We start from the raw sequence: 21393 nt of genomic DNA, 5'->3' as shown, positions 1-21393 counted from the left end.
TGCTTACCCCAATTCTCCCATTAGCCCACAAGACCAAACCCCTAGCAACAAGCCCAATATCCAGTCAATCAAGTGTTGACCCTCAGGGAGGTGGAGACAGGGCCCCTAACCCCATAAAACAGGATTGCAGCCCCAGATTCAGCACTATCCCAGCTGTGGGCCCTGCCATACCTCTGAAGTGGCTCTTTACCACTTCCTCTTACAATACCTACAATAAAATTATTTTTACTTTGCACGAGTCTTCTGTTCTGACTCCTTTTCCTCTTTCTGTGTTAGAGAGAGAGAGAGACAAGCCCAGCAAAGGTGAGTCTAGGGATCCTAGACCCAAGATCTGCTGGATATAACAGTTCCTGAGTTTGAATAGTGAGAGTTAAGAGCAAAGAATACCAGTGTTGTGGTGTTTAGCCACTTAACACAAATAAAGTCACTGTGTCTGCCATACTTTTATCAGCTCTTCTCCTCCCTCACTGTAGCACTCAGTATTTACTTAACCAAGTAAGCTTTTCAACCTCAGCTTTCATGTATGCCAAGGTTCTGTGTGGTGCTTTTGAAAGAACACTCCTGTTTCTTGTTCATCACATAGAGAATGCATCTGAGATGGTGGAATGTATGTATGTGGCTAGATCTTATTAGGAGTTAACCAGTAATGTTTATGTCTATTCTCAATGTAAACATGTACCTTCCGAGAGAAGACAATGAAAAGTTTCCCTAATGTTTTAAATAATTACCTTCCATAGTGGACCTGCTAACTAATATTTATATTCTTTCTTCTCCCCTTTGCGGATACTAGCCTGGCTGGGAAGAAAGAATTCACCTGGATGGCCGCACGTTTTATATTGACCATAGTAAGTAGGCACTGCTGTGGACGTATGGGTGTGGCAGGGTAATGGGAGCCGAGGGGATTCAAATATGATAGTGAAAGCTGTGTCATTTCACTCTTTGTCCAGGCAGCCAGGTGTTATGTGGAGAGAATGATACCAGAGAGTCAGTGCCCTCGCACGGTACTGTGCCTTCACCCTCAGTTTGCTTTCCAGTGGCCCAAGCTTTCGCCCAATTTGACCTTGTGACCTATTAACTTTTTTTATAATTAAAAGAAACATTTTTTTTGGTTGACGATCCCTTGATATTTGCGCTTTTATTAAACACACTCTGGAAATAGAAAATAAGATTAGAAGCAGTGATTTAGTCAAAACAAATTATGTGTGAACAGTGCATTTAGCTGCATGTAACTTTTTAGAGCACTGCCTTCAAAGGTCTTATGGCGAGATGCCCATTCTGACCTTATTTTCTATTCATAGCATGTTTCCTTGCACCCAACACACTAATATATATATATATATATATATATATATATATATATATATATAGTTGTTTTCTTGAAATTGTAGTATATTTACTGAAAACATTTGCCCCAGCACCTGTGAATAAATGTGTGGTTTCTCATTTCAACTAAAAGTTACACTAATAAATGTCTGCTTTTTAGCGGGGTGGGGGGGGCTCTTTTTTCTTTCTTTCTGTTTTTTTTTTTTTAGGTGACATGTTCTTCATGGAATCATATTTTTATACCCCTTAAAACTTCGGAAAAAGTGTATTAAGACTCCAAATAGATGTAAAGTTCAAATTGTGTGTACAGTTTGGTAGTATTCTGGCCTTTGTTTTCACTTGGTTCAAAAACAGGAGGTCTGTGCCAGGTTTTCCCACATTTTCATAACTAAATGAAAGCACATTAATAAGCCACTTGCTGAAGAGCCTGGCCTTTGTATATACAGAACTTGTCTCTGCCTCACTTATGGCCTTCCAGATGTCACTAGGGCACCAAGTGCATTGCCGGGGGACTTTGTTCTCTGGCATGTAAGTTTCAGGCAGTGGTGGCGAATCTATGGCATGCGTGCCACAGCGGGCTGTTTGTTATCATTGAAAGCTCTAAAAGATTCACCGTCACTGGTTTAAGGGATTAGTATAAATTGAATTAAGCAACAAGTCCAGCAATTCAGAATTAAGCCAAAAGTAGCAGTCTTTTATTGGGGGAAAGATACCTTTAGATTTAAATAAGATATTTCAAGACATACAGACTTAGTTCTCATCTTTGATCAGAAAAACATTCTCATTTGCATAATTTCCAAAATTCTTCTGGAATGTCTAGCCCTCATGAGAAAGATGTCATTTTTCTCAAGACCAGATGTACCCAGCAGCTGAATCATTGGCCACAGGTATCTTAAATATAAAAGTTAAAAGAGAAGAAATTCCATTGGTTCTTGGTTTGGTCTTCCCTGCCAAGAGTCTTGCCAGACTGTTAGCAGTAGCTAAATTGGCTGTTTCTCATCCTTCTACTTCTTTTGTGCCCTTTTATTTGAAATATAATGTCTCAAAGATGAAAAGGAAATTTAGACTCAAAAGTTCTTAAAATTGTATAACTGGCCACCATACATTCATACACTAACAACACTTAGCTTCAAAATTGATCTTTATTGTAACCACACAGGAACCAGAACCTGGTTCTGAAAGGTTCTGTTTTAAAGGAACTTTTCACCATCAACTTCACTCAGTCATTAAAAAGATAACATATTGAGCTCTTATTACATGCCAGAACCAATGTCAGATGGTAGCAAGGGGGTTGCCGAGATGAGTAACACACAGCTCCTGTCCTCAAGGGGCTTACATCCAGAGAGAGTGCCAGGAGAGGTGCCTTAGCTGTTGTCAGCAGTTTGAACCAGTTACTTGGGTGCTGGGGTGAGGGAGGCTGAAAAGAGTGGTACAGAGTGGGTTGACTTTCAGATAGGTTTCAAACACCAGGAAGCACCGAGCCTGGCAGGCCCAACAAAGAGCAGCCATCTGAAAGGGAAGACGTATGCAGGTGTACACTTTTGTGCAGACTATGCCATGTTCAGAGAAGGGCCACCATGTTCCACCCAGCTGATGTGCAGACAAGGCTGGTGTGGCACCCAGACCAAGTCACAAGGTGTCTGCCAAGTGTGGAGCCTCTGGTTCATTCTGCAAGCAGTGTGGAGCTCAAGGGGGCTTCTCGAGACGGGAATGGCAGTAGTCTGCTGCATGCTTTAGCACAATCCTTTCAGCAGAGCTGTCAAAAAAGTCTTGAAGAGGCTGGGGATGTAGCTCAATGGTGATGTGCCTGCCTGGCAAGCACAAGGTCCTGAATTCAATCCCCAGTACCAGGAAAAAAAAAAAAAAAGAGAAAATCTTGAATAGGATTGAATGAGACCAAGACCAGGGAAGCCTAGAGAATAATCTAGGAAAAAGATGAATGCTCCAGCAAGAAGCCTAGGAGAGAGGGGCACAGTTCAGTGACCACCGGGGAGTTGTGAGGCCAGGGCCGAGTTCCTGATTTGGACAGTGAATGGATCGTGGTAACTGCTAGCCTGCAAGAGAGGGTTGCATGAGCAGTTGTGGTGATGGTCTTCCTGGTTTGGGTAGGGTGCTCAGGACCCTGTGGGAAATCCAGATACAAATAGATGTCTACGATGACACTTGCAGTTCAGGTCTGGTCAGAGGATTTGGGAGTCCCCACGTGTTGGCAATAGGCAGTTTATTTTCTGTTTCAGTGATAAAATACAGTCAATACAGTCATAATCCGAGTTGATATTTTAAGGCACAGTTTTTACTGAGCTGTATTTGGGTTCTTTATTTGGTTGTCTTTTCTTTTCCACCACAATAGCAACTTCTACTTTTCAAAGTCTTCTGTTTTCAAGGTAAAGGACCCAAAAATGCCTTTTGCTTCCACTTAGGTTCTCAAATGCAATTGAGATTTAATGTAAATGTTCTGCCCCCATGAAAACAAAGGATTCTAGGCTGATCATGTACCTGAGGAGCTTTTTTTAACTTTACTTCTGATTTAGTTAAAGTAATACAAGACTTTTAGAAATTCCTGGCACTTACTAAAGCTGAATTCATTAGTTACTGTCAGCCCAATTACAGGGTAACCATACACACGGTTACTTTTCAGACAATTTTCTTCCCCTTCTCCCCTTTTTTGACCATCTTGGAAGACCCATCTCCCCCAGTCTGCCCTACCTATATCTTTCATAGGAGCCTCTTTAGCCCTGGCCCTCCAACACATACAGAGGGATCCCTGAAATCTTACTTAGGCACAACTATAAATCTCCAGTGACCCAGGACATCTGTTGTGCGTTGTTACCTGGACAAGTAGCAATGTAGGTAGCATTGAGCAGTCATGCTTTCTTTGACTCATTTGAAAGAAGGAAAATCCCCTCTACTAGCCTGGCCTACAGGGAAACTATTCTCTGAAGTTTTCATTGACTGTGTCTAATTCTCTCTTTTTGGACTGCCATAGTTGCTTTGATTTTTGTGTGCGTGTGAGTGACGCATGTATTGGATTATTCATTTGTTCAGTGCAGGATTCCTAATTGAAAGCAGTTTTTCAACACCATAAATGAAGAAAAAACTATTTGAAATGACAAAAAATCCTATGTGTTTGTTAACCTTCTAAGGAACTAAAACTTTTTGTGCCTTTTTTTAATTAAATGAAAATCAAGATCAAATTATAAATCCTTGAGAGGACAAGGGTTTATAATTAAAATGACAACTGATTGCCTGCCAACAGCAGTGCAAATAGATGGTTCCAGTTTAGTTGTGCATTTTTGATTAAGTATTTTTAACTAAACAGAATGTGAGGAATTTACCACGTAGAGTATTGTTACCTTCTAACCCTAACATACTAAATTTTATCTCTGGGGGACAGAATAGGGGACTGGACAACTTTTGAAGAATCCAGAAATAGTTCTTTCTGAAACATCCTTTATATAAAATAGATTTGAAGTAATGTGCTGATTTTTTTTTTTCTTTTTTAACCTTTCAGATAGCAAAATAACCCAGTGGGAAGACCCGAGACTGCAGAACCCAGCTATCACTGGTCCGGTCAGTATTCTGTTTCTGACTCTTTGGTATAAATTTTGATTCCATCTAAACATGTGTTTCTTGTGTATTACACCAGGGACCTGGTGCATTTGAATAGATTAACATTCTTTCTGTCTCCTCCTTACCATTTCTAGGTATGGCTGTATGTGCCTTTTCACCAAGACTTTCATTTTAAAGGGATAGAAAGTGGTTTAGTAATGGTAGCACATTTAGGTGTTTCTTCTCCTTTGTAAAAAGGTAACTTTAAAGTACAAATCCTCCCAGCCCCTGTGTATGTAGAGTATTGCCATTTATTTAGGCCAAGGTTAGTGAATATGTGCCAATACATTTAAATTTCTTCCAGCTTAAACATCTGTAGACACCTTTCTGATGAGGTTGCTTCCTTAGGGTGCTTGCAGAGTCAAGAATCTTCAACTCTGCTGACCCACTGACTTTTTCTTACTCATGCCAGGTAGAAAAAGAGTCCATTCTAACTTAGGTACAGTGACCTCCTAAGAAGTTTGCAGCACACTGTGTTCATAGAAGAAGAGAGAATTCACTTGTTGTGGAACCCTATGGATGGTTCTATAGGATGGGACAACACTCACCATATCCCAGTAGCTTTTGCTGGTAGTTATAGGCATGTGCAGAAATAATTTGGAATTATAGGAAAAGTCCCAGGTTCAGCAAAAGATTATAGATTTGTGGCCTTTTTAAAAAATTGGGACTGGGAGTGTAGCATAGTAGCAGAATACTTCCCTAGTATGTATGTATGCATATATGTAGTTCTGGGTTCTTTCCCCAGAACTGCCAAAAGAAAATTCCCTAAAAGACTGGAGAAAGAAAAGGAACTAAAGTTTATTCTATCAAGCAGTAAGCCAAGGGCCCAATAGTTATATTTAAAATACCAATTTTGTCATTTTGATCTGATCTAAAATTGTTTTAAAGTATAAAAATTTGTATATATGAGAACTTAGAAGATTTTACAATACAAACGTACATCGATAACTGACATCCCTTTAGCCATTTGTTGTATACATTTGTTGTATTTGTTCAGCTACATTGGTACTGTTTCCTGTTCAAAGTGTTCCCCAAAAATTATTACCTACTTTTTCTTCTGTGTAGCTTCAAAAAGTCTTACTACAATGACTTGTTTTTTCACATACAGTCACAGTGGGTTGTTAGAAAAGTGTTTTCCACTCTATATCATTAGAATCTAGGTAAATTCAAGAAACTACATTTTTTAGTGGCAGAAAACGGTTCGTGTGATGATAATTTAAAAGTTTTCAACTATGTCTGTCGTTTATCAGTCACCTACCTTCACTCCAACACTGCTAGTCCTTATTAAGTGTTGAAAATTATTTAGCCTCTTAAATTCAGGTGGTCTCACTCTCAAGTAAGGTCTCTATTTCTTTCTGTCTCCTAAGACCTTTGTTTCTTCTTCTATTATTATTGGTGATGCTGCTTTCGGTAACAGTATGTATACTTAGGGTGGTTATCAACTTAGCATAGACATTTGGCATTTGGTGTATTATTCTAAATATATTTAAAAAAACAATAAATAAATAAATAAATAGCAGCTTTCATATGATTTTTATTCTTGACTTTATAATTGCTTAGAATCCGCTTTTTAGTGTCTTAAGAGGTATGAAGGGGTCTCACCTATCCAATTATTGTTTCTAATTTTCTTGCATTGTAGTTAGAGAATATTGCCTATGGAATATTATCAGATATTTGAAGTTTCCTTGGAGTCTTGGTCATCTTTTGTAAATGTTCTTTTTGTGTTTTTAAAAAATATGTGTTGTTGCTGGGGGTTTAGCTCAGTGGTTTCGTCGCCTGCTGCACAAGCGCAAGGACCCGAGTTTGATCCCCGGTACCAAAAAAAAACCAAAAAAACAAAAATATGTATTGTGTCTTTGGTTGGATATAGAGTTCTTTATGTGTCCATCGGGTCAAGCCTGTAGCATTGAGGTCGTCTATCTCCTCATTACTATTTTTCCTGACTACATGCTCTAATCAAAGAGTTATGTTAAAATCTCCATAGTAATTGTTGCTTGATCAATTTTTTTCTGAGATTTATGTAATTACATTCATTCTCTTCTGGTTGCCTAGTGTGTATTTTCTGTCTCTTTACAGTGCCTTGATAGAGTACTTTATATGTGATTGTAAGTTATACTTTCTACTCTTTTAGTGCTCACATTAAAATTCTTAACCAACATGCTCAATTTAAGGTTAAAATTAACAGTCTTTCCTCCTGGATATTATCAGGACCTCAGAGAACATTAATGCCATTCTTTCCCATTCCCATTTTCCATGTCATTATTGGGCAGAGTTTTAAACCACCTTGTCTTTAAACTTTCCAAATATGTTTTATCTTTTTTTCTCCAGTAGTCAGTGTTTATTTAATTTTAGCTATACATAAACAGATTTCTTTGCCCACCATAGTTGTATTCATTTTGTTCCTGGGTTTTCTTCTTAATGAAGTACAGGTCGTGGCTCTCAGTGCACCAGCATCATCTGGGAACTTGTCTGAAATGCAAGTTTTCAGGTCCCACCCCAGACCTGAAGCAACAGCTCTGAGTCGGGGTACACCAGCCTATGTTTTACCGAGCCTTCTCGGGATTCTGATGTCCGCTCAAGGCTGAGAATGATCCCTCTTATGCTTCAACTCTAAATGTCTAATCGCACCTCTCCATTAAATGTTAAGTTCGGCTGATTATAGAATTCTGGGTTATATTCCCTCAGCACTTTAGAGACAGTCCTATGTGTCTTCTGGCCTCCATAACTGAGATGAGACATTTGCTATCATTATAATTGTCATTTCCAGTGGCTAAATCTTTTCTCTGGCGGTTTTGAATTTTTCTCTGTGTCTTTGTTGTTCTGCAGTTTCACTGTCATGAATGTATATGTGGCTTTCTCTTTGTTTATCCTGCTTTGAACTCAAGATTCTTTGGTATGGAGATCATGTCTTTCCTCTGTTATGGAAAATTCTTAGCTGTTATTTCCTCACGCATTCCATTTTTCACACTCTCTGACTGACTTTATAGCTCCGGGCATTTGGTTCACTTTCTGTCTTTCTGAGACTCTTAACTGTCCTTATTCTCTTTATCTCCTCTCTCTCTCTCTCCTTCTCTTTCTCTTGCTCTGCACATGTGTTGCTGTACAGTGAGCTATTACTCAGTTCTCCTACTTAATTCTTTCTTAAGGTTTCTTTTATTCATTTGTCTGTCATTTCAGTGATTATGTTTAAAGTTCTATTTAGTCTTTTAAATTTTGCTTTGTGTTTTTAGACATGCTGTCTTTCTTTTATCACTTATCATTTTAAAAACACTTGGTGACCTCTTTCAGGTTACTCTATTACCTCTGGCCCTAGGGTAGTAAATCTTCTCTTTCTAAGTCTGTAAAGTCTTCATAATGGTGATTTATTATTGGTTTGGTTTACATTTTTAGACTGTGAGTGTGTGTGTTCATCTTCATTGACTTACCGTAGGGCTTTTGTAAGTTCTGACTTGTATTTATAGTCAGCTTACTAGCTTGGGTACATGCCACTCAGGAAAACTGTGAGCCTCATATTCCCTTTGATAGACTCTTGAAGGATGGCTTTATGCTAGGTCTGCGTTTTGTTTTTTCCCATGTATGGTCCAAATAGAAGGTCAGCCTCCTTGCAGCTTTCCTGTGCTCTTTGGTAGAGTTTATTTGCCCTCTTTCAGATGTTAGGGTCTGGGCAGAGGACTCTGCACTAGTCCCCTGGATCACACAGACTCTTGGTCAATTTCTGCATCTCTGTGGGGGAAAGATAAACACCTAAACCCAAGCACCTATATCTAGCTCCAGTGTCCACTTAATTCTCTAATTTTAAGTCTTTCTGCTTATCTGGTACCTATAGTTTTTCTCTTTTTCCCAAATTTTGAAGATATTAGGTCTAGCCAGACATGGTGGCACATGCTTGTAATCTCAGGAGGCTAAAGTAGGATTATGAGTTCAAGGCCAGTCTGAGCTACATATGCATAGTGAGACCTTATCTCAAAAAAAAAAAAAGATACAGATATCGCCAACATTTTTACATATTTTTTAAGGAGGGGGATGGTTCTGTGTATTCTTCTGAATGTGCACTATTACTGTAAGTCCATATGCTTTCTCTCTGACAGATCCCACCCCTAGTAGTACCGGTGAGTGCTGTACATCCACCCTTTTAGAATGAGACCACCTTGTGCTTATGTAATGCTTTGTACTCTTCCAAGAACTTTTTTCATCAGCTGATTTGAAACTCCCAGGAATGCTCTCAGAAAGATAGGGAAGATGTTATTATCCCTAATTTAACAGAGGCTCTGAAAGCAAGTGTCAGACCAGCCCTGAAACCCGGATGTACTGGCATCTGTGATATTTGCACACAGGGCATAAGCCCTTCTCTCCTAGGAGTGTCAGTATCACCTGGATAAGCACAAAAAACGTTGAGAGCCAACCTACACAATAAGGCAGGCTGCACTCTATACAAAGAGAAAACATATTTAGTACACAGCTAAAGGGCTTTAATTCATAGATGTATTCATTTATCAATTAAGTTGATTGTACAAGTTAAATCCTATGTGAGAAAATGAGATGACAGATTTTCAAGAGAGAACAATTAATTTTGGTGTCTGATTCAAGAAATGTAAGTGTAATTCTCTTCAGAAGCTTCAGTGGAGAGATGTCTTTGTCCTGGTACATTCTTGGAATCTTTTCAGGAGAATATAAAAACTTACCTTTCTTACTCTATCCTGACAATTACATGTAGAGAAGAAAGATAGTAACTACTAAAGGAAAATAATAAGTACCCAACTTCCGTGCATCATTTCCCAGAAAAGTACAGACAGAAATATCTCAGCATCTTATCTCCACCTACGTCTAGTCAGTACCTACCAGGTTACAAGGCAGGCAAGAGAATGGGTGTCATAGGCTAGGGGCAACATTTTGAAATCTATTCCTTGGGAAATCTATTGCTTAAGACTGTTGATCTTGCATACACAATGATGAATATCCTAGCTGGTAGTAGACTCCTTAGAATCCAGATCTTCTGGAGCCAACAGAAGAGAGTAGAAGGAAATATTGTTTTCAGATTAGTTCCATTGTATCACAGTTCATCCTAGCTGAAGCCATCACCTGGAATGCTTCCCCTCCCTGGGACTTGGCACTCATTCTTCTGGTTGTTTCTTCCTGACTCTCTGGTTTCTATTCAGACAGCCCTGCTCAAGCTGCCTTCCCTGACCACCTCACATAAAATCACTCCCCAGAAACCTTCACTGTTTATAGATCCTTTTTTTTCACCCACACTCATAACAGTTATCTCTATTTATTCACTTATTTCTTACTGCCTATTGCTCCCAAGGGGTTGGAAGCTCCAGAATGACACTGGGAAAGGAATTCTTGCTTTACGTACAATTATTTCCTTAGCACTTAAAATGCCTGGTGCAGAGTAGGTGCTCCAGAAATACCTGCTGAATGAATGAGCGAGTGAACTCCCAAAGAGAGGGAGAGGGAGAAGGAGAGAGAGAGGAATGATGGGAGGGAGGAAATTTTAGTTTGTCATGGGTTATAGTGTTAATGGTGTAGTTATGGGTTGTATTTGTTAGCTTATGTCAGAGCATTGTATCCTTGTCCTTATGTTGATGATTGTCCAGATATTGACAAGAATCAGAATTCATACATGATTTCATCAGAATAAACACTCCCTGAAAAGCATGGGATTATGTAGAAAATTAAATGAAGATGGACTTAAAAACTAGGATCAGACCATAGGCAGTATGAATTGTCTTTAGAACATTAAGATATATAAATATGATATGTCAAATTCAAAACAAATGACATGTAAAGAGTAGTTATTTTGTTTGGGGATATGTATAATCATATCTTAAAACAGAAGATGGAGGACAGAAGCTTTTCTTCTTCATTTTGTCTCTTTAGGTCAAGAATAAGCTGTTATAAGATCTGGCAACGTTTTACCGAGGATAGTATGTTTTACTGCCTTAGTCCAGAATGATATCACCAGAAGTATTCTCTGCCAAAATTCATACTGTTCACTGAAAAGTAGCCTATACTCTGAGTGTGAGGCCATCACATCTATATCTATCTATCTATATATATCTATATCTATCTGTGTATGTGTATATATATATATATATACACACACACACACAAAGGCCAGTCTGTTTTGCCGCATAAAAAAATCGTATGCCTTTTCAGTAGCTCAAAGTCGGGGCTCTGAATCTAAGCTTCTTTATAACATACCAAATAAAGGCTATTCTGATGACCACTTACAACTGTTATGTTGCCTGAGTAGATACCAGAACTTTTGAACAGTTATAGGTGACTCAGACGCTGGTCTGCTTCGTAGAGAAGGCATTTGTGATTTAAAGAAATTCTTACCCAAAAGCACTAAATAGTAAGGGGCAAATCTAGTGACTCCTCAGTTGAAGATTTCCAGAATGCCATCTGTCCAATTCTATATTCTTTTAAAAGAGTAAAGGATTTACTTCCCTTTCTGCTTATGGAATTTCTCCACAAAGATTTTAAAAGCATGATTAGGCTTCTTAAAATGGCCAGTATCTTAACTATGGGGAGGGGAAAAAATACACACATGTAAAAGACTGAGAAAAGTGACATAGAAAACATGTACTTTGTGTAATATGCTCCTAAATGATTTCTTGACTATTAATATAATTGTTTCCCAGGGTAAAAACTAATTTCAGTGCTAATTAGGCTTAATCAGTTCTAGGAATTGCCCATGTATTCTGTAGATAATATGTAAATTTTCTATGGAAAATATGCAGCATGAATATTTTAAGATTTATGACTCATGAAATTCTCTGAATGCTAGCTTAGTATACACGAAATTTTAAGCATGCTGTTTGCATTATCTGTATTTATAAATTTATCTTCCAGGCTGTTCCTTACTCCAGAGAATTTAAGCAGAAATATGACTACTTTAGGAAGAAATTAAAGAAACCCGTGAGTAATCATCTCTTCCCAGAATGCTATGTTTCAGTCATTCCTAAGTCACCAAAGTTACTTCAGTGAGAAGGAACAACTTTGTTACTTTTACATGTGTACTAAAAATATTACCTTCCTTTGTGCACTGCACTTTGATCCACCTGGATCTTCAATCTGAATTTTCTTTTTAACAGAAATGGTAAGTGAAGATTAACTCAGGATTACATATCAAATCACCTGAAGGGTAATTTCTTATGTAATACAGAGGACAGAAATAAAGGATCTTTGTGGGATATAAAATAACTCAGCATCTTGGTAAAAAAATCTGGGAAAACCATACAATTGCATGTAGTTGTCATATTTTAGAAAACCTATATTCTAGTTAGAAAAGTGTAGTTTTAACTATAATATTTAATTCCAGTATAAAGTTTATAACATAATTATAATACTTGGCAGTACCGGATCCAAGTGTAGTTTTTAAATTATAGTTCTTACTGACAACTTAGAGACAGAACACACTGTAAGGTTTGCATGGGTGGGGCTGTGAACTGCAGTGTTGTGTTGCTCGTTGTGCACCACCCCCAAGTTCTCCTGCATTCCGTCTTCTATTTTCTTCTCATCCACTGCTCCAGTATCAGGGTCTTAGTTTTCTCGACGGTATGCTCAGCGACAGTTGTGGCACCACTGTGAAGGGAAGTGTCAGCTACAGCTGGGCTCACAGCCTTGGCTGGGTCTGGTGCCCCTCTCCTTGCCATCCTCCTAGTTGATACCTTGTGTTCCCAGGTCTGCTGTGGACCAGGTCTTCAGCCTGTGCTGTCTGTCACTCAGAGGTTCCAAAGTCCTGACTCAAGTAACTCATCTATAATGACTTTAAAAGTCATTTTTAAAAAATCAAAAAGTCATTAAAAACTCAGATTTGAATGTATAGGATTCTGTAGGTTCTTGTGACTCATGTGAATGTCCCTAGGCTCACTCTGGCACACTGCTGTGTTCTTCCTGGCCCCACTCCTAGCACAAAGCCAGCCCTGTACCTTGTCCTTCCAGGAGGCCATTCTCACAACTTCAGTCAAGTGCTGTGTTATTTTAGAGTTTGTAATGACCTTTGAGTTACTTTCCCCAAACTCGGAATAATCAGGGGTGCCACAACCCATGACAACAAAATGAACTTGCAACCATGGTAGATCATATATACTACCCAGAGTCCCTCGCGGGGATGAGAATAGAGAAGACAGTAGTCTCAACTTGGTCAGGTGGAGATTATTTGTAGGTTTTGATTACCAGGGCTGAAGTTTCTCTCCTTGATGTGATACATAGAGGTGGCTGCTTTGCTTACCAGTGGGTGGAGAAGTACCCACATTGCTTATAATGGGGCAAAAGGATGGTTTTCTTCTACTCAGAAGATTGTCTTCTGTGGCATGCATTACAGACTCAGCTTGATCAGCTGCAAGCGGACACTCTGTGTCCCTTGATTCTATCTATGCAAAGAAAAACTCCATAAAGGAAAAAAATTCAGTTCAAATCCCTGTCACTGCTCATTTGTTAAAATCCAGCCATCATTTCTACACTTTGTTGATTTTTTTCTGGTAAGCCAGCAAGCATATTTACTATATGATTATGAACTTTTTTTTCTTCTTTGTAGGCTGATATTCCAAACAGATTTGAAATGAAACTACACAGAAATAACATATTTGAGGAGTCCTATCGGAGAATCATGTCTGTAAAAAGACCAGATGTCCTAAAAGCTAGACTATGGATTGAATTTGAGTCAGAGAAAGGTCTGGATTATGGGGGTGTAGCCAGAGAATGGTTCTTCTTACTGTCCAAAGAGATGTTCAACCCCTACTACGGTCTCTTTGAATACTCTGCAACGTAAGTATATGGGTTACATTAGAAGGTGTTTTCCATGGAATAGTTTCATTTTTTAATGAATTTAAACTTAATGAGAAAATAAGTAACTCAATTATGATACAAATCAGCACTGCTGATTTTTATTCCCCCTCCACTGCCACCTCTTTAAGATCTAGAACAGGTTCTGAGTCTACATGTTGAAATAATGTACTCTGTGAACACCTAAAATTGATTCTTCTCTTGTCTGTTGGGTTCATGGAATTGAAATTGAAATGTGTTTGGATAATTATGGTAAGGAACAGGAGGCACTTTTCATTTGTAATGTTACATTAATTCAAGAAGAGAATTTGTCAGTGTCAGAATTCAGAAAAAGTCATTAATTATATGAACAAGGTTAGTCTCTAAAGTCACACTCTAAAGGCAAATTATGTGATCTTTGAGGACTCACTTTTGGGGCACAAAGGACCGTGCCTTGGTCTGTAAGGGAAAACCCAAGCTGTCCCTTATGTTAGGATCTCATCGTTGCCGGGCTTGGAAACTAAGGCAGATTGCATTGCTCTCTTAGTGGTCAGACATTGGCTACTTACAAGGCCAACCGTTTTTCTCCAGGTTGAGGATCCTCAAAGGCTAAAGGCTACCCCTGAGTTCCCAGTAGTTATGGACCTTGCCAAGAGGCATTTGGCACCACTCCAGCCCTGGGCTCTAAGGAGATGTAGGTTCTTCAGAGACTTCCACCTGGTGCAAGTCTCTGGGGGCTCATTTACAAGACATGCCCAGTTTGGTGGTTGGTGGTTGCTACTGAGTTCCATGAGGAAGCTTGCTATGTAAAATTGATAAGCCCCTTGAAGTGGAGGGCTGGATAGCATACAAAATTCTCACCTCTCACCTATGTTCCCAAAGAAACCCCCTAGAGGAGTTTGTCAGTGAAGCCCAGTTTTAAAACTACTGATTGTAATGATTGTGAGAACAAAGAAACATCGGATGCATCCAGACATTTTGAGGTTTGCATTGCTTGAAACAGCAGATTCTGCTCCCTGTGCTCTTGAGGCCTTTTTAGGGGAGAGTGATGGTCAGATAAACCAAGTGTAGGACCCTTAGGAAAAAATCTTATCCCAAACCAAAAGCTTTTGAAGGATTTAACCTTCCATCACCACAGAGACAGTCTGAAGCACTCATGTCATTTGAGAATCTCTCCATGGGCCTCTTTATTATGTGAGCTTTCTTTTATATTCTCAAGATATTTGGCTGAACTATTTGAAATTGATATTTTTACAGATCACAAATAGCCACTCATCAGCAGTTATTGAAAGTTTAACTTACTCTGCAGGGTACATGTGTCAGTATTAGTAGACCTCAGTGGTTGGTCACAGAAAGAGCTGACCAAGTGGTGAGTCACATCTCTAGCTTATACCCGTTCCCACTGAGTATAGAATTTTTGTGATTGCACTGGATAAGTCAAGTGACAAGTGACAAAGTAAAATTCAGATTCTTGAAGTTCTTTTTTAAAAGTATGGTTGAGTTTTTCTTCTCTCTTTTCTCCCTAAAAGGGACAACTACACACTTCAGATCAATCCTAATTCAGGCCTCTGTAATGAAGATCATTTGTCTTATTTCACTTTTATTGGAAGAGTTGCTGGTCTGGCAGTATTTCATGGGAAACTATTAGATGGTAAGTTATTAAAAAGTTTTGAAATAAAAAAATAGGACAGTGCTGTTTGTGGTTCTGTAATAGGTGTATTATCGTTAATATTGTAGATTATAAGTACAAGCTTCATTAGTTCTCTTTAATGCAATAAATTATTTTTGTTTACCCATAGTACTGGTCTTTCCCCAGTATCATAGTGGGCACTGAAGACAAATTATCTACCTACAGTTAAAAAAATTTTTTTTTGGACTGTGAAGCACAGAACATTCTGTATTTATGTATTTTGTATGTTTTCCAGAATAACTTTTCTTTAGTGAGAGCTAGATTTGGTGACAGATGGAATAGCTAATTGAAAAGTTATTTAAAATTATCTAATCCATCAATTTCCTCCTATTGTTCCATTTGTCCCCAAATTATTTTTTAATGTGATGAGACTAGATAATTTTCAAGCAATGTATAACTCACAAAGACCTTAACAGTAGAGTCCTTGCTGAAACAGATGACACTGAATGTCATTCTTATTAAAAGCATATAAATCACAGAAAAATTTCAAGTTACATTAAGAATTAGAAATCAGCCTGGCTGATACCTGGCTGTATCATCTGTATCATAGGCGTAGCATACAGATTTCTTATGGCTTATTTTAAAAAATAATAATATCTATAAGACAACACTGCAGAAATCATCAGTGTGGAAAAATCATCAGAATTGTTTTTAAACTTGTGCTTGAAATGCTTGAAGATGAAAGACAGTAAGATTTAAGATAGACATGCCACTGACTAGAGAGAGAGCTATTTGCCAGGGAATTATGTTAATTGGATTTATGGAGCCTGAGCTATTTCAATAAATAATGTATATACCCTCTGTACTTTTCCTTTAGTATATTTTTACTGTTAATTGCTCTCTGATTTTGATGCTCTGATTTCAGTATATTTTGGAGCAGGGGGAGGTAAACACTTTTTTCTGTTTCAGTCTTCCTGTGTGTGTTTGTGGCAGTGGCACTGAGCCTTAGAGTGTGTCAGCCTCTTCAGACTCACTTCTATCTTCTTAGGGCAGTTTATTTGCCTTCTGCCAAGTGAAAAGGCACTGCTATTCCTGTGGAAGTATGTAGCATATAGGATGTGGTCCTGAACTCAGTGAACTCGTATTTTAGTGGGGAAAAGAGAAACAAAAGCAAAAGAATCACAGTGAGAGGATTCATGAAGAAGGGAACACAGTGAGTACTCAGAAGGAAAACTGACTTACTGGAGGTGCAGGGATCGTGCCACCTCGGGGGCCAGTAGTGTGTGAGCATCAGAGGCCAGGGCGTTTTAGAAGAGCTTGGGCTGTGCAAGAATCAAGGCTTTGTGATGGGAGAGATGGAACAAAGCAAGTACAGACAGGGAACTAAGAGATTGCTGAGGGGGTGCTTACAAATGGGGATCACGGTGTGCCAGGCATAGCAGGACTGAGAGCCATAGTGCCCACAGATGTGTGTGATCTGCAGGTCTTCAGCTTCCTAAAAATGACAATGGTCCTGTCGGAAGGGCACACTGTGCATGTCTGCCACCGCCCCCTCACCAGACGCTGAGTGTATCAGTCTGCAATCCTAGCTCCAGTTGAGTGAGGACAAGTTGGCCTGTGCTGTGGGATCCGGGTCTGGGGGTGATGATGGAGGAGGAGGAGCACAGTGCCCCATGAGACGAGGTGTGTGACATCCTTGCAGCAAGACATCCTCGTGGGGAGAGTCAACCCTCTGCTCTGGCCTCACTGAGGCCTGTGCCCTCCCTCAATGAAGATTGCATAGCCTTCTCAGGGGTCTCCTTCGTTTCTCTTCCTGTGCTTTGTCCTCATCACTACCCAGGCAGTGATGTTGAACCGAGGATGGAATTTTCTTCATTTCTCAGTGACTCCCCTCTGCCCTCAGGGAGCAGCCTTTCCTTTTGTTCCTCACACACTGCCAGCCCCTTCTCTGGCTGTACCTCCCTGGAACCCAGTGCTTCTGCCCTGTCCAACCGCTGACACGTCCCCAGTCCGTTCCTCTGTCATATGCCTCATTTGCAGTGCAAACCCCTGCTTGATCGGAGACTCATTTGCCTTCCCCTGAAGCCATTTCCAGCACTCTGTGCTGTGCTATGTCTGCTCATACACCGCCCTCCCTCCCCTCTCCCCAGGCTCTTGGTCGTGTTCATGGACTTCTTTTGATTTTTCTGCCCTGGTCTCTCATTCAGACTGAAAGCACGTTAATCTTTATTTCATGCTCTGGTGCACAGCTGTGTCAAAGACTTGAAACTACACAGTTTTTACCGTGTTTTAGGTTTCTTCATACGACCATTCTACAAGATGATGTTGGGAAAGCAGATCACTCTGAACGACATGGAATCTGTGGTGAGTAACTGGAGACCGTTCTGTGGGCCATGGCAGAGCACCTGCACCTTATGGACAGGGATTGGGAACCGCCTTCACAATCACAGTGATTGCTGCAGATGTTACTGCTCAGCGTGAACAACACAGAGCTCGCAATTGTTAGAAATTAATTGACCTCCCTAATTTTTTAATAAGCAAATTATTCACATTTCCTGGAATCATGGTACTTGGGGTAGGTACAGCCAAACCTTAATTACCTCTGCTTGTCCAGCACAGAACTTGTGTGAACAAATTTAAGTCCAAGGGGCACTTGAAGACCCCAGTGTAGCCTGTGTTTTCTGTCTGAAGCTGCTGGTACTGAATGCGTAGAGATTCGTTCACTGTCCCTCTGTTTTCTAACTTCATAAAAATGGCAGAAGCAAGGCCAAAACAATAGGAGGAATGTCGTGATCGTCCTAGATGTGGAGGAGTCAGTGACCATTACAAAATGGGAGAGTCAGAAAGCTGACACAGAAGAAAGAGTTCCTCTAGAAACTGATTGAGATTTTCACATTGCAGTGAACTTACTAATTTTACCTGAGCTCACCATATTAAAGTAAAAAGCATTTGCTCATTATCCTTACGCTGGTTTTCCTGTTGACTTCCCTGCATCCTCCCCTTTCCCTCTGGAGTGTGTGGGTGTGTACCCATGTGCCAGTACACCAGCAGGGGCCTTGGGAGGCATGTGTATCATGTGGGGAATTTGCAGCTCTACTTATGTGAGAAAGCTCATCTTCCTCAGCCTAACTGGAGTGTCGGCTGTGTCTTGTCATAGCTGGTCTGTGAGCAATGTCCTCGGAACTGACCACCATGGACCTGAGGCTGCTTCTCCTAATCATAGGGAAGGGGAGGAGGAAGCCAGCACTGCCCTGGAACCCTCCACTGTATGTTTGGTCATGGCTGGGCTGGATTTTCCTCCTGGAAGCCAGAACAGCCTCATTTTTTGTTTAAAATAAGCTGGGAGCGCACAGAAGAGAACAGAAGTTAAAAAATTAGTGTTTAGTTAGAACATTGTCTCTTCCTTCCCATTTTGCTCTGATATTTTCACTCATAAAAGACAAGAAATCTCAATCTGGCAAATTTGACCACCCTTCAGAAGAGGTGGCTTCCACCTGCTCCATAGTTGACTACAGACCCCTGTCACTGCTGAAGGCTATTTATGTTTTAAAGGGGAAGAAGTGGTTTGAGGTGGAGCAGGTGCTATTACATTAGTGAGTAGTGTGATTCTTGAGCATTCTGCATGGAATTACATTAGAAAGGCCTAATTATTTAAAGGACTCACATGAATTTTTTAATGCTTAATTTTACTTTCTATATCATTTCTGTAGGATAGTGAATACTACAACTCTTTGAAGTGGATCTTAGAAAACGATCCTACTGAACTGGACCTCATGTTCTGCATAGATGAAGAAAACTTTGGGCAGGTAGGTTTGGCCAACTCCATTAGCTGTATGGCTCTGAAAGAGCATTTTTGTTTCACAGGCTGTGGCACAACTGTGCTTGATGATTAAGAATAGCTACCAGGAGTTTTTGGGTGAAGATCATCATCTCACTGTCTTGCAAGAAGCCAAGTCTTGGGTACAACACTTTCTCTCTCCCAGAAGTTATGGAAATTCTCAGAGCCCTCTGGGGTGTGATCCTGGCACACCTACTTGGGAGCCGATCCATGATCCGTATGTGGTGATTGGCTTTAGAATTTAGAAATTTGTGTGATTGTTTACTGAGAGATGTGAGTGTGAGTCCAGAAGTGGGTGATGTTCCAGGGGCATTGGGCATTTTTTTTCTCTGCTTTATAGTTTTGTTGTCATGGTAAAATTTGTGTCATATGACTCCGGTTTTTCTGGTGTTTCTTCTTTCTTTGTCCCCACACTGCCGTTCAAGATGATTTATCATAATGTCTCTTTTAAAGATAAGGTTGCCTGTTTGCAATTTTCATCGTCATACTTAGGGTCATAGGGTGTGTTTTGTCTAAAATCTGAAGTCTTTGATTCATTGGTTGTCTCAGTAATAATGCTTCTTGGGAGGTACTCTAAAGGTATTATGTGACCCTAGTACTTTTTCAAAAGTGCAGAGATATTTCTTATTTGGTCTCTCAGACCAAATCTACATGGCCTTGAAATTAACTAGATCGTAGAGCCCATTTTAAGGGTTACTATATAAAAAATGAAATAGATTTGTTATTGCTTCAGAGATTATTAAAAGTATATTCCACTATTGAAAAATGCCTTTGTGGCTCAGTATCATACTTTAAAGTCATGAAATCAGGTCCCTGCCCTCTTGAGGGGAAATCTTAAGAGATTCTCAGAGAAAAGACTTGTATGCAGCTAGACATGAAGAATTAATGACATCTAGGAGTAAAAATTGTGGATCAGGAAAATGATCATATAAATATCAAGGTTACTTCTTGCCCCCAAGTCATATTTTAGAACCAGGAAACCAGCTACGAAGTGCATCTTGGGAGTGGGTGAATCGCAAGAAATCTGTTGATTTGGCAGTTGATTGGCAACATTTATAGAAAAACGGACCAAGGAGGAAAGCCCTTGTGACTTTGTGTAACTGACCAGTGAGTCCATTAAAAATCCCTCCGCAGCGTTTAAGAAGCCTCACAGACAATGCACATCACTTTCCTGCCTTGGGACCATGTAATGGGTGGGAACACGGCTTTCCTGCTACTGCCCCCCCAACCCACTCGGGTCACAAGAGGCCTTCCAGTGCCTCCCTGCTCTCTCCCCCAGAAGTGTGGGAAATCACAGTGCTTTGGCTCTATTTCCCTTCCTGCCTGCCTGCCTCTCACTACTTGATTTTTCAGACTCCTTAAAAGGCATGCTTTCTCTGCTGACCTTGCAAACACTGGCGTCCTTCTGCCATCAGTCTTCTGCCTGATGCTTTCTTGTCCCTCCGGCACTAGTCAGATGGCCTCCTCTCCACGGGAAGCACCAGTGGCATCTATCTGTACCTCTTACCACCAGCTCCTTTTCTTTAGCTTACGCCTCGACCTGGTCTCCAACTGCCCTGTGCTCAAAAACCTCAACTACTCATCAGTGAGACCCAGGCTCCCAGCACTCTGGCCCTTTTCTCCTCTGTAGCCCCACCTCTGCTCTTATTTCATCCATGAAACATGGGCATCATATGGGAATCTCATCATGCTCAGCCTCCAGTGTCCAGCAGGTCCCTGTGCCCTTGTTTTTCTTCTTACCTATACCTTTCCTTAATCATGCCCTGCTTGTTTCCGGGCTGAATTGCTGTAACATCCTCCTGACTCCATCTTTCATATTCTGGTCCTCTTCCCAGCCAATTTTCTAATTCCCTCAACTGTGTACCCCCATGTGTAATGTTTCTGAAAGACAAGCACAGCCTTCCTGTCACCTTCAGTGTAAATTTAAAACTTACTGGCATGGCTCATGCCCCCTCATGATCCAACACTGCCCTTCCCACTCATCGCCTGACACCTCCTTCCTCTCACCTTCACCATCCTAGTGAGCTTCTAACTGTCCCCAGAGGGAATTTGGCTCAGTGGCACTGCACCTGCCTTTCAAGTATGAGTTCCTGAGTTCAATCCCCGGTACAAAAACCAAAAAAAACAGTGTCTCCAGAGGCAGCTTGGTGCACTGTTGCTGTCTTTCCAGACCTCACTTGCCTTGTCTCATTACCTCTGCCATACTGTCCTCTGGTCTTTA

At 40.2% G+C, this 21393-nt stretch overlaps 1 protein-coding gene across 31 annotated transcripts in view; it reads left to right on the top strand.

Moving 5' to 3' along the window:
• Nedd4l (NEDD4 like E3 ubiquitin protein ligase) overlaps window positions 1-21393 on the top strand; it is a 353886-nt gene that overhangs the window by 308585 nt on the left and 23908 nt on the right. For 17 of the 31 annotated variants that reach the window (XM_004858402.4, XM_087189046.1, XM_004858400.4 and 14 more), the window contains 7 exons: window positions 791-845; window positions 4835-4893; window positions 11791-11856; window positions 13478-13707; window positions 15234-15355; window positions 17628-17698; window positions 19045-19140. In XM_004858402.4, the coding sequence (XP_004858459.1) occupies window positions 791-845; window positions 4835-4893; window positions 11791-11856; window positions 13478-13707; window positions 15234-15355; window positions 17628-17698; window positions 19045-19140 (699 nt within the window). Of the gene's footprint in view, window positions 1-790; window positions 846-947; window positions 1002-4834; window positions 4894-11790; window positions 11857-13477; window positions 13708-15233; window positions 15356-17627; window positions 17699-19044; window positions 19141-21393 lie in introns of all 31 variants that reach the window. The other 14 variants (XM_087188986.1, XM_087188991.1, XM_087189020.1 and 11 more) reach the window with 1 other exon arrangement.

The sequence above is a fragment of the Heterocephalus glaber genome, unplaced genomic scaffold (assembly GCF_053883595.1).
Source record: "Heterocephalus glaber isolate CG9 unplaced genomic scaffold, H.glaber_assembly_v1.0 deba00000331, whole genome shotgun sequence".
Lineage (NCBI taxonomy): Eukaryota > Metazoa > Chordata > Mammalia > Rodentia > Bathyergidae > Heterocephalus > Heterocephalus glaber.
This window is presented reverse-complemented; position numbering and strand designations above follow the sequence as displayed.